General features: G+C 40.5%; 1 protein-coding gene across 12 annotated transcripts in view; it reads left to right on the plus strand.

Moving 5' to 3' along the window:
- Positions 1-12894, plus strand: part of astn1 (astrotactin 1) — a 428500-nt gene that overhangs the window by 150084 nt on the left and 265522 nt on the right. For all 12 annotated transcript variants that reach the window (XM_034614559.1, XM_034614557.1, XM_034614568.1 and 9 more), the window contains 3 exons: positions 957-1041; positions 4329-4403; positions 8670-8807. In XM_034614559.1, coding sequence (XP_034470450.1) covers positions 957-1041; positions 4329-4403; positions 8670-8807 — 298 coding nt within the window. The remainder of the gene's footprint in view (positions 1-956; positions 1042-4328; positions 4404-8669; positions 8808-12894) is intronic.

The following is a 12894-nucleotide window of genomic DNA, read 5'->3' on the forward strand; positions in this document are numbered from 1 at the left end:
ACAAAAGGGGTACCAAATTTGTTTTGTGCTATTTGAGCAATGTAGAGAAGGGTAGCTCAGCTTCTTACCTCAGTATCTTTGCCATAGCTACGGTGGGCGTGTCTGCAACCAGGCTTCATTTTACCCACTTCAGCTCCCTCGCTCCACATTCTTGCCCAATTTCGAACTAGGAGTTAGGAAGAGTAAGGCAGTGCCAAGGTGCCGATGGCCAAACAGCCCGCAGTGATCGTCACAACCAACCTATGGGTGACATCTATATCTTTATATACAGTCTTTGTGCCTGGCTCCCCTCCCCACACAGCTGATGTCACAGCATGAGGTGAATGTGAATCTAGGAAGTTACACAATTGGTTGGTCTACAAATCTCGCTTACGAATTATAGTCGCAATTTTTGTGCCTACCTTTGTTTATTTTTCTCAATATATAGTGTGCATTAAGTATCATGAATGCATTCAGGCCTATGGACCCTGTAGTGGGAGTTGAACTGAACTGTCAGCTGCTGGTATTGTAGCAATTCAAAGACACTGTCATGCATTGTGCTCGTATCAGGCTCATGTGTATACGCATTCATTATTGGAGTTCTTTGCTTTGCATGTTTCCAGAATAAACAAGTTATTTCCATGCTAATTGTGCCTCAGCTAAAAAAAACTCATGTATGCAACACAAGGGCTGTCATTCCCATGACCCATTAAAAGTGCTCCTGCTGGAAAACTTTCTGAGCTTTTGCAGTAAAATTTAGACAAAACCATGGGTTGGGTGGCTGAAGGAAAACTGACTACATCATTAAAACATAAGAGATGATAAAAAAGTGCTTTATCTGCCTGAAGAGGATTGTCTTTTCGATAGCTCTCATGGAGAAAAATAAAAAAAAGAGCAGCAAAGGGAGTTCTCCAGTGTGAGAGAAGGGGCTCAACTGTAATGAACACATGATTGAATCCCTGTTTCTGTGTTTGCAGGAGACTGCCTCTGCCTGGACGGCTACATGAAGGACCCAGTCCACAAGCACCTCTGCATCCGCAGTGAGTGGGGGCCCAACCAGGGGTAAGCTACTCTAATCACCTGATGAGGACAGTTAATGGCTGTTCATTATCAAGCCGAGAAGAAAGGGGGATAAATAATTCACGACAAGGAAATCCTCCTATGTATCAAGGCCATTCATTTCCTTGGACAGATAAATGAAAAAGGGGCTGTGATGTTGTCAAAGCCAATTATCATGTTTAAGTCATGTTTAGGTGCTCCTGAGTTAGGAGCACCTAAACCATAGATTCACAAGCAACTAATTATCTGGATACAGAGAACACAGTTACTTACTGTTGTCAGGGCTAATCCAATTTTTACCTGATATATTACAAAACATATCAGGATTGTAAACAGTATTAAATTGAATTAAATTAAATTAAATCAGAAAGAAATCATCGAGCAGTTTCATTAATCCAACCAATAGTATCTTCATTTATTTGTTTTAAAGAAACTCCACCCCCTGTCTTAATTTGGGCTTTTTGTTAGAGATTCGCAGCTTCAGAGTTCTATGATCCCATCACTGTGACATATCCAGGTGTAGTTTCTTGGTGATGTGACACAGCTCCTCTGCAGCCACAGCTTGTTTCCAATGGCTGCAAAGCTACTCCCCATGGGGCGTATTGATCTTTATGTAAAAACTGTTGGAGTGCCTCAAAAACAAAAATGCAACACGGCCTAACAAGACAGTTGTGTGAATGTTAGCACGATCAATAGAGTACTTTTCAGCCAATTATTGTCAGACAGGTTATTGGTGTTTTATCATGTTATTTTGTTTTGCCCCTCTCTTTGGGTTTAAAATCACCTCGATAACGATTCTTTATAATGATTCCAAGTGATGACTTAATATATTTTGGCTTTGAAAATAGCTGTTTCAGACTGTGCCACAGGAAGTCATATAACTGTCTAATTGGGTTCACGGTTTCTTGTGAAAAAGTCCTTGACATTTGGCCAACACCACTTCCCCAGTGCCAAACACTGGACTTCCTGTATGTGCAGTTACTCTCCTGGACAGAACACGTCACCTCTGAAAAGACAGTGTTGACCAACAGGACACAGAAATACAAAAACATCTATCAGTAAAATGTAAAAGCCTTAGAATATATGTTGTGATTCCCTTGTTTAAAATTAAATTACTAATTCATCATTCAAATGACAATTTAAACAATATACATTCTGAAATGAATCAACTTTTTGAAAAGAAAATATTGCTTATAAGAAACACAGTACAGGTCTTATCTTTCCTGTGACACTCTCAAGGCTCCATATGTGTGTTGTGCTATTTTAAAGCAACACTATGCAGCTTTTACAGAATAACAGCGCCCCCTGCAGCCACACAAGGTGATTCAATCTTGCAGGCTCCGTTTTCTGAAATACAACTGAGCAGTGGATATCACCCGTGATCCCTGGCTTCCTAAACAAGAAGAGCTGCTACTGTCACGGACACACCAACCTTTGTTTAGAATCCTTCATGTTTTAGGTTTCCTCACTGAATATTGACGATAAGCACTGACTATTAATGACTTCACTTGAAGCTTCAACTATCAGTCAGTTTCACAAGAGATTGTACCCGCTCACTAAAGTTACATCGAGCGAGAACAGGCCCTATGGCTGAGGAGTGGGAATGAAAGGGGAAACATTCTCTCTATTCTAAGTCAGTGAACCATCAAAATTACTTAGCATCTGTTGTTTTAAGGTTAAAAAAAGATAGTGTTGTGCTTTAACATTAGTAATTATCCCCCCTCAGAAAAAGGTTTGCCAATAGAAAAGGAAATGTGTCATCATTATGGTTTTTCATTTGCAAATAACTATGTGCTAGATCTTTTTAGAGATAGATTTGTGATCATGCTTCATCACCTAAACTTACATATACAGGAAGATGCATTGTTTGCATGTTCAAGTAATTGGATTAAATGAGCACTTTACATGTATGTGTTTTCTTATAAACAAAAAGTTACTGTTGCATGTGTTTATAACCAAAACATACTGTGCATGTCCTTTCCTATACAACATTTGCAAGTGCGCTTTTCACATACAACATTTTGCATTGTTTATGTAACATTTTCCTTGTTTGCAGTCTTTTGTTGGCACATGCACTGTATTTATATGGCCATGTACACCTCTAAACTCTAAATCTGGGCATTAGGATTACAACAAGCCCTGGGTCACCTGCACAATGACACTCCAGCATGCACGGCCTTGTGCACAACATGAAAACAAAGCAGGGATCCATTCATAAAAACATCCTCCACAGCATTACTTATGGTCAAAATTCCACAGGGCGCCTTTTAAGAAATGCCAAGCATAAATACATTCCCTGCTTTGATTTTTTTTTTGTATGTTTTGTGGACTGGCGCTGGGTTTTCCTACCAAAAGATTATTTCATCACACACTGAGACTGAATTTATTATGAATGGCGAGAAAAGCTCAGCCTATAAAACCACTAGTGTCTGGCTTGCAGCAGACAGATCGAGCCGTATTCTCTTTATTTTCACTCTATTCCACGTAATGTTTAAAATGTGGATTTTTTTTTTCAGACATCCCAATTTCCCCCTCAGCCCTGTGCACCTCTGTATCTCATTTCCCTGGTGCTCTCCCTGTGTCTCTGTCACAAGCGCTCCCTGGGGTGACTTAAATGTTTAATGACCGCAGCCTGTGGCATGGAAGCCGCCCCCCCCCCCCCCCCCCCCTCCCTCTTCCTTGATGTTCTTTTTGCTTACAGTGGTGTAGGAGTTTGCTCAGAATGACATTGGGCCCTTGTCACTTCTCCTCCTTACACTCTCACTTTGCAGACTGTTTAGTCCCCGAGCTGCCACTCCCCATTAATCTCCATCATTCTCCCTCTCTCACTTCTGCCTCCTGGCATCTGTCTCATCCCCTCGGCGTTCCTCTCTCTCTCTCGCCCGCTCTCCGTGTCTCTCTTTTTTCCATCGTCTGCTCGCTCCGTCACCCTCCGTCTCTTTCTCCCACTCTGTCTCACCCTGTCATCCTCCCTTATCCCCTCCCCCTGGTAAATGGATATGAGCCGAAGTCCCGCTGCATGTCATCTGCCGGAGAACACATTTTTCAATCAGCATGTTTACACAGAGAGCACACATCGTAATGCCGCTTGTGATTTGTGGGGGCTTTGGAAGGCGGGGATGACGCAAAGTTCGACACTGAAATATGGCTTGTGATTTCAGGAGGTTTAGATTAGGGGGATGGATACACTGAAACATGTAACACTTCTCTTGCTTTGATTTTAAAAACAATTTTATTCTCTCTCCTCTTTTTTGTCTCTTTCTCTGATCTTTTCTTTTTTTCCATGCCAGTCCCTGGCCTTACACTATCTTCCAACGCGGTTTTGATCTTGTGATGGGAGAACAACCCTCTGATCGCATTTTCAGGTGAGGGGGAACTTCACAAAACTTTGTTTTATATGACTGCAATTTCCGAGGTGCTGCAAAACTCTTCACAGACGATTGTGTCATCAGATAAATTGTTATAATCCCAGTACACCAGCTTTGATTATCTCTGTTCCTCATGATTATTAGGATGCTGAGCTCTGGCTGAGCTCCAGCCTCCTGTAGCGGACTTTCACTTAAAGGTGCTTATTATCTCTCTGGTTATATCTGTGCTCCGGTGCTCAGACTCAAGTTTTAATTGAGCTACTGCAGGTGCATGTTTAGTTGGGAGCAGCAGTTCATATTTATCAATTCCTTGTGAAAGTGTGATCACATGAAAAGAAGTCCTTTTGCAGTATTGCAATGTCTCACTCGGGCTGCTTTCAGACATGCACTGAACTCCAGATATTCTCCTGATATTCTCCTGAGGGGGTGTATGTGAGACAGCAAATGTCTGATTGAGAGAGCGAGACTTTCTCTCGAGTCTCTCTTGTTGAATGAGTCCATGTGAGAACACAGCAGGAGATCCTCCGCAGGATTCACCGCCAAGGAGTGGGCATGTTGATTATGTTTCTAATATGTGACCGAAACTGAAAGAAACAAAAATAATACAAATACCTCAGGGTGAAAAAGACACAGACAAAGACGCCAAGAGAGCTTTGCATGATAAAATCGCCTGGGCTGATGTGCTGTAAACAAAAACATGTGATAACCTGCTGCATGCCTGATATTCCTGTGTTGTTGCGAACACGTCTGAGCGAAGAATCTCCTGCAGCGTTGTTCACGTGTTAAACAAACTCTGGAGAAAGTCTGGACCAAATTCTACAAACAATCCTCCGGAGTTCATGCCTGAAAACGGCTTGGCAGTGGTGTAAGAGTTAATAATGAGATTACATGTGACAACTCTATATTTATCTTTGTAATTTCGTTAAGGAATAAAGTTGTCTCCATAAATAAATTCTTCTTCATTCAGTTTGTGCTGACACTCAGTCCCAAGCCTATTCACTGAAGGAATCTTTGAAGTGACATTAATTAATAGATTAATACTATCAAAAACCAGTGTGTGTAAAAAAAATGGTGACAGTATGAAAGGGATCGCTCTCTGTGATGAACCTACAGAGAGTTATCACCCGAAGCTGAACCTTTCCTCAGCTTCACACAGCGTTCATACGTGAGTTTCAGCTCATTGTTTAGTTGTCCAGCCGACAGCGTCACTCTCACAGCTCTCATAACATCGTTTTCAGCTGCTGTTTTCAGTAAATAAGCTCTAAAAATCCTCTGTACACTACATGCACAGCATCAAACAGCCAACCAATATAGTGCGTAGCAGGTGAACCTAGGGGAGCGCTTAGCAACTGCAGACTGAGATATTTCACTCAGTCAGATCTCTGTTTTGCCAGAATATCTGTAGATCTATTTTGTAAAAGCAAAGCAGTTATATTGTCACCTCATTGAGTTGTGTTTGCTTATATCGAGCAGACAAGAGGCAGCATTAACCTTCATTTGGAGGTGGTGGTCACCCAAGAAATTAAAATCCACTCTGTATTCCCTGAATTTGGTCTCCACCAACTCAATAGAGAAATGTTTGAATTTTTTCTCCACTGTGGTCACCAGCAATTTGCTAATCTTACCTGCTGATTGGTGCCTGGGTTTGGTAGCATCAATACGGAACCTTTAACAGCCCATAATAGTAATCCCAAAATATTCATGATACATCAATACGGATTATTATTAGCTTGTTTAACTAGCTAGTCGTAGTGTTGTGCCTCACTGGGGGCGTCACAGCTCTCATCTGTTATTATGATCAACAGGCACGTGACATCATGACAAGCTTGCAAGTTCACACCCCCTATTTAATGTTCCATTACCCAAACTAACACTTTTAAATACTCATTCCATTGTGCCATCTTTTCACTTAACTTCCCCTTCTACCTTTAACTGTAATTAAAATTTAAAATACCTTCCATTGGTGTTTGTATTGCATCCATATGCCTTGGGTTGTATCTTTTCTTTCCCAGCTGCACAATTAATTGTCCTATGGCGACAAGTAAAGTAGTTGATTGATTGTAGAAAGTGCTTTGACACATAGTCCTCCCTGCCAGCATGTTTTCTGGTTTCCTGCAAGAGGCCTTTTCCTTCTCATTCTGTCCAGCTGTGCAGTTTAAAATTGCTTTCTCCTCAGACTGCTCCCACCCAGCCATCCATCCTAATTTAAACGTTTCGGTCTCTGGCTTTGAACTTCACCAAACAACCCCGTAGGCTCCACACGTTGGGAAAAAAAAAAAAAAGGGCCTTGAATGTCACCCGGCGCTCCGAGAGCCGTGCAGCCATCATCGTGTTTGCTTAAGCAGATATTACCATTAAACAACGCAGCAAATGAGGCAATTAGAAACACAGTGGTAGAGAGAGTGGGATGAAACAAAGCAAAGTCAAGGATGCATGCAAAATTCTCCTAAGGGTTGGCATTCAAACACACGGCGTTTGTCATTTGCACAGTATTAACTGCCAGGCGCTCCTGCGAGAACTGCAAACATGTTTTCCACTCAACAACTGTTCCCTCGTGGGATCTCCTAGTGTTTTCCACCTCCAGTGTTGCACCGAATAAGTCATATAGCAGCTCTGTCCCAGTTGTCCGTTAAGCAGTGCTCGTTAAGTGGGTGCTAATTTGTCCCATGGCCTCCCCATATACGTCACACTGCATCACAGGGAATTTCTGTCCTCCTGTTGTGCACGCTCCCATAAGAAATGGTGAGTGTCTGATGAGAGGGATGGAAGCAGCTTCCCGGAAAAAACGAAAAATATGCGGAAATATTAACATTTAGATAGATTCTAATAACTTACGAGAAAGCCAACTTTTTACAGTAAGTGGGAGACCAGCAGCACTTTGATCCAGCGCAACTCGACTTTGAAACAAAGGGAGTAATTGGGTGGATGTAATTAAGTGTTCTGCTTACACAGTGGTTTAATCATTCTGTTCTTAAAGTGACTGGTAATGCGTGCAGCCTCCATGATTCACTGCCCTTTCCTTATGCTAAGTTAGCATTTTTCTTACATGCAAATTGAACAATTGTGAATGGGTAAATGTGTTTAGTCTGCATAAAAATGGATGTTAACAATTTAATCAACAAGTTCCTTTCCTCTGTGCTACAAGTATGCATGCATAATGAATCGGCGCTAATAATGCATTTGATGTAAATCAGTGTGGACTGTTTAACTTAAAACTGTAAGTATTACGTTTCATGTGCAGACTGTTTAAAGATTGATGATATTCATTGACTCACAAATAAAGAATTGCTTTAAAGCCCTCGTCCCAGACATTGTTTACAGATTTATAGGCCTGTTTTGCCTCAGGGGAAACTCTTATTGGCTCTTTTTTTGTCAGGGTATCTCATTTGGTATGCATTGTGTCCATTAGCGCACAGCGTCCTTCTGCTCAAGAAAGAGTTATGCAAAAAGGATAAGTTTGCTGAAAGCTAAAATAAATAACCCCCAACCAGCTTGATGCCATTATTCAGAGTCACTGATGCAGCGGAAACATTCATCTTTGAAAAGTAGCCAGTGTGACGGGACTTGGTGGATGCTTTTTCACGCTAGGAAGACCAGACACTGATGTGGTGTTGACTTCACATATTTAACACATGAAGTTTGTGTAGAACTTGTCTCTGGGTCCTGTGGCTTTCTTAAGTTTGAGGAAAGAAACCCTGATGATGTCATAAAGTTTATCCTGATATTGGTTTGGAGACATTTTGAGCAGAAACGCTGCATCATTAACACATGATGCATTCAAAAGAGGAGACAAAGACCCTGCAGTTCCTTGGCTCTGCTGAGTTATTCAGCGTCTGTCAGCTCCTTGTCTTTGTTATAAAAGTCAGCGCCTGTTGGTGCCGCTGTTTTGAGCAAAAATGCTCTTACAATCCCACCTACCAGGCATTTAACATTGGACAAAATTAGTGACAAGCTGGTGAATATCGTGAAGAATTTAGTAGCTAAAGACACAGAGAAGTAGTTGGAGAAGAATATTAGCCTTGTTAGCCGTAGACGGGAATGCTAACATATGCTGGTTGTACATTTTGCATTGTTTGTTAACAAACATGATTCATCCGATTCATTGTAGAACTATTGTATGGTACTTCATTAGTTTTGCATTCCTAATAGCTTGACAACAGAGTTTGGTTTCCACTGTGTGCATTCCACTGACTTGACCATGTTTTTTGAAAAGCATAAACCTGTAAACCGTATTGTCTCATGCACCCTTGTTGTCCTGGGCAGGTTCACATACACCTTAGGAGAGGGAATGTGGCTGCCATTGAGTAAAAGCTTTGTCATCCCCCCTGCCGAGCTTGCCATCAACCCCTCAGCCAAGTGCAAGACGGACATGACGGTCATGGAGGACGCGGTGGACGTACGGTGAGTGATGACTTTTCCAGGGACCCTTTTCATTCAGTGTTCAGGGTCTGGCATAATCGATGGCCAAGTGGCTTGGGACCAGTAAAAGTTTATCTAGGGCAAGTTGATTGAACTGAAATTGGACCCTTTAGGCCAGTAACTTCTTTTTCTTTCTTTTCTTTTGCAAAGGTAAATTTGCTTCAGAACTATGGCAAATCTACTAAATCAGTTGAATAATTTGATATTGTTTAGACTGTTATTAAGCATGTCATCTCATGTAGCAGTCTAACATTAGCCCTTAGATACTTGTGGCTAGCTAGCCTCATGGCGGCTGGGTTTAGCTGAACAGCTGTAATATCTGTTTTAAGTTAAGTAGCCATTACTAACGTGAAAATGTCGTACGTTTAGGTCGACACAAAAGACAGGCTGTGCATAAGTTGCTTATCGCAGGTTCCAATTTCTTTGTGTCCAGCTCAGACTTTTTCTGTTTCAGTCACTGCTTAGTGACGATACTGATGCTGGCTAACTTCAACTGTTACTGTTGCTGACTGTTGTTAGATTGATGTGTGGATTGCCACACTAGCATGTTGTTTGCATCAGTATGGATTATTACAACAAACATTTAATTAATATATTAGAAAATAAATCAAATATCAAATGTTGATAATGATGATTATCATAACATTTAAAATGCATTAATTATCACATCATTGAAAAAATATGTTATATCAATATTGGGAAATATCAGTTGGAAATATAAAAGAGACCTGTCAAACTCTATGAAAAAAGTGTTATACAATAAAGTATTTCAAAAGGTAGGATACTACTACTACTAATACTACTACCCACCCCCAAAACCACCACTACCACTTGCAGAATACAGCTGCTGTTGACTCTCTGAACACGTCTCACTGTTTGTCTTCACACTTAATGAGCATTTGTTTTTTTATTTATTATTGTTGCAGGCAGTCTTAAGTATCCCTGTGAGGTAGATGCAGAGGTCTTGGCAGTCATTATTCAAAGGGTAATAAAACATCTAACACATAATCAATTATGAAGAGGAAGAAAAACCAGAGTTTCAAAAAAAGAATAAGGAGAAGTAATCGCTTTGCGATACAAAGCCATAAAGAGCATTTCGATTGTTAAATGGTTCATAACTCCTTCAAAGACAATCTGCTCTGTGTGCAGCGGCTGTGGTTGTGCATGAGCTGCAGAGATCCATAAATGATCGAACAACAATGCTGCAGTATTAAACTGGACTCAGGTCACGGCAGTAACAGAAAATACACCGAATTTGTTTTGGGGGGTCGTGATGTTTCTCAGTCCAGAAAGTAGACTGTATATAAACATGGACGACATAATGGCTCCAGAAAAGTGAAGCCATGGTGTCTTGATTGCCCCCTAGTGGCTGGCTTAACCCAGCCTCCAAGTTAATGGATGGGACATGTGCAAAATCAAAAAAATCTGATACGGGTCAAATATATTACGTCAGAGATGGTTTCTGTTCGTAGTTCTAATCGTAGAGCTGTGTGTCCAAGTGCTTGTTGTCAATTACCTGTTTGATACCATAAAAACAGGGTGAAACATCCTGCTGACACTGATTGAGCAGACTTTGGCTCCATGACGTCTTCGACAAAGATGGCAGCATTTGTATCTGGGATATTATGGCTTCACTTCTGGATGGTTGGGTTAGCACTGTCTGTCTTTATATACAATATACAGTGTTTCAAGTTTCACTGCTACATTCTTCATATTTAAGCAACTGATATGCATTTAGTTTATGGTGGATGCACATTTGGCAGAAACTCCATATGATCCGAAAGCTTTTTATTCGTTTTCATAACAATACCATGATGCTCACATTACAGTAGTTAAGTTGATTTAAAAAAACCTTTGAGTTATTCTAGACTCTGCATATTAGAGCTACCTAAAATATTCTGACAGTTATCTGATTCTGGCATAGACAGCAGAGATAGTAAATTATTAATTTAAATATCATTCGTACATTGATTTCAGATTTGACCTTTGACTAAAGTTTGATTAAGATTTTGCACTGATTAGAAAATCAATCTCAATCAACCCCGTTACTGTGGAAGCTCAAACCAGCGGAGCAGAGGCCAATATTGCTTTAATAAGATTTACTGCACATGTAAGTGTAAGTGCAAAAAGTGTAATTCCTGCCTTCCTGCCTTGTTTTGCTAGGTGTGCTATCGTACTAGTATCTGCCCATGTTCTTGTGAAGGACAGACCCCATAGATATTTATTGTTAGACCCTCTTTTGTCATTGGGCAGCAGCATCATGACTCGCCCAGAGAGTTAAGGTGACTGCAGTTGTGTCTGACAGCATTATAAAGTCAGTGTGAACAGCATCACTTTTCAGAGAGGAGGTATGTTAATGTAATTAGTGGTGGGAATTGTCTTGTACCTGGAGCATGCCCTGTCAACACGTTAATGTGCACAACCGTGTCAGATCCTGCCCTGTAGTTACCAATGGTTATTTGCCCTGTGAAAATGATGTCAGGTACAATTAGTCTCGCTCAAATGCATATCCCCATCATTTCCTCTCATTAGCATGTTGGAGCTCAAGTTATGTCGGTCAGTTCATTTAAGTCCTGCAGCAGGGATACCATAAAACAAAACTGACCCTAACTAATGCCTCCAGTAGACTAAGTACATTTTTTTTTATTGTGCAGCTTATTATCAAATGGAGAGTTCAAGGTCTCTGACACAAAGACGCTTTTTTAAAGAAACACAGTGAGCTGAGTTTGCAGGTATGGGTACTGCGGCTCCCTCCCACACTTTAGGTGGGTTGGAGAGTCTAAAACCTAAATGTGTGACTATGAATGGTTGTTTGTCTCTGTATGTCAGCACTGATACGTTGGTGACCTGTCCATGGTCGGTCGGGATTCGCTCCAGCTTCCCCACAAAGGACAAATGGTGCAGATAATGAATAGATGAACCTTCACTTCTCACTGAATTCATCGCCCTCATTCCTTATTTTATAATGTATCGTCTTACAATAATGCAAACAAATGACCCAGTGACGGGATGCCTTTTATTAATTTATCTATATCTAGTTTTGGTACTGTTTCCACAAAGGTGCATAAACATAAACAGATACTGTGAATGTAAATCTTATGGTTCCAATAGGCCTTTTCATGGTGTGACACTGTGAGTCCCCCATCAGACAAAATCACTTTAAGTTTAGGATTTATATTCCCCATACTCTGGGGCTTTGAAGAATGTAAACAGGAAGTACAGTGTCACCATGTATTGATTTAGTTAGCTGCGGGCTGTTTTTGACTATATTTGTTTATTTTGGTAAATAGGCATCTTTACAAGTATACTGAATTAAATCGTAGCTGATATATTCGAAGCACCCATGGGTCTACATGTAACTATACTTTTATCTGAACAAAACTTGAAAATATTTTTTTTTCTCTCAAACAAGTTCTGGACTTGTCTAATGAGCATATTTCTATTTATTTATTTAGACTTATGGATTTATTAGTGTGGATAATCTCCAAAGGAATTGTAAGTCACTGAATTATTAAAAAAACATGTATATTATGTATGTTTGTTTACATTTGACCAAATTGTGACTCTTGGGTGTGCTTTTGGATGCAAATCGTGGCAACTGGAGACTAAGGGTTTTAAAGGTCTGCCACTGCCACAGGTGTGAACTGTTAAGTGGAACAAATCTAGTGGCCAGAATGCAACTAACTCCCGGTGCCTTACAATTAAGCCTCTATAAAGTTGTATGCCAATCCATCAGATAATTGCTCAGATTTTTCTGTGATAGACCTAGAGACAGAAATTTACATTCCAAGAGCCACGCAAATAGCATAGCACAATGTATTCAAGTAGCTTACAGTATGTCACATTGCTTTTTATCGGGTATGCTTTTTGTTGTTTCTGTGGTACATGTGTCAATGAATAGAGCAAATTCCATAAAATACCTTGTCCTCAGCACATAATGTAAGTGATGTTGACTCATCCTGGGAATCATTGCTAAGTAGGTTGAATCCAGCAAAGGGAGTATAAACATACATAACTGTCTTTGACCATCAGGATGAACATTTTATCACTTAGACATCATCCACTAATT

Source organism: Hippoglossus hippoglossus, chromosome 17 (assembly GCF_009819705.1).
Source record: "Hippoglossus hippoglossus isolate fHipHip1 chromosome 17, fHipHip1.pri, whole genome shotgun sequence".
NCBI lineage: Eukaryota > Metazoa > Chordata > Actinopteri > Pleuronectiformes > Pleuronectidae > Hippoglossus > Hippoglossus hippoglossus.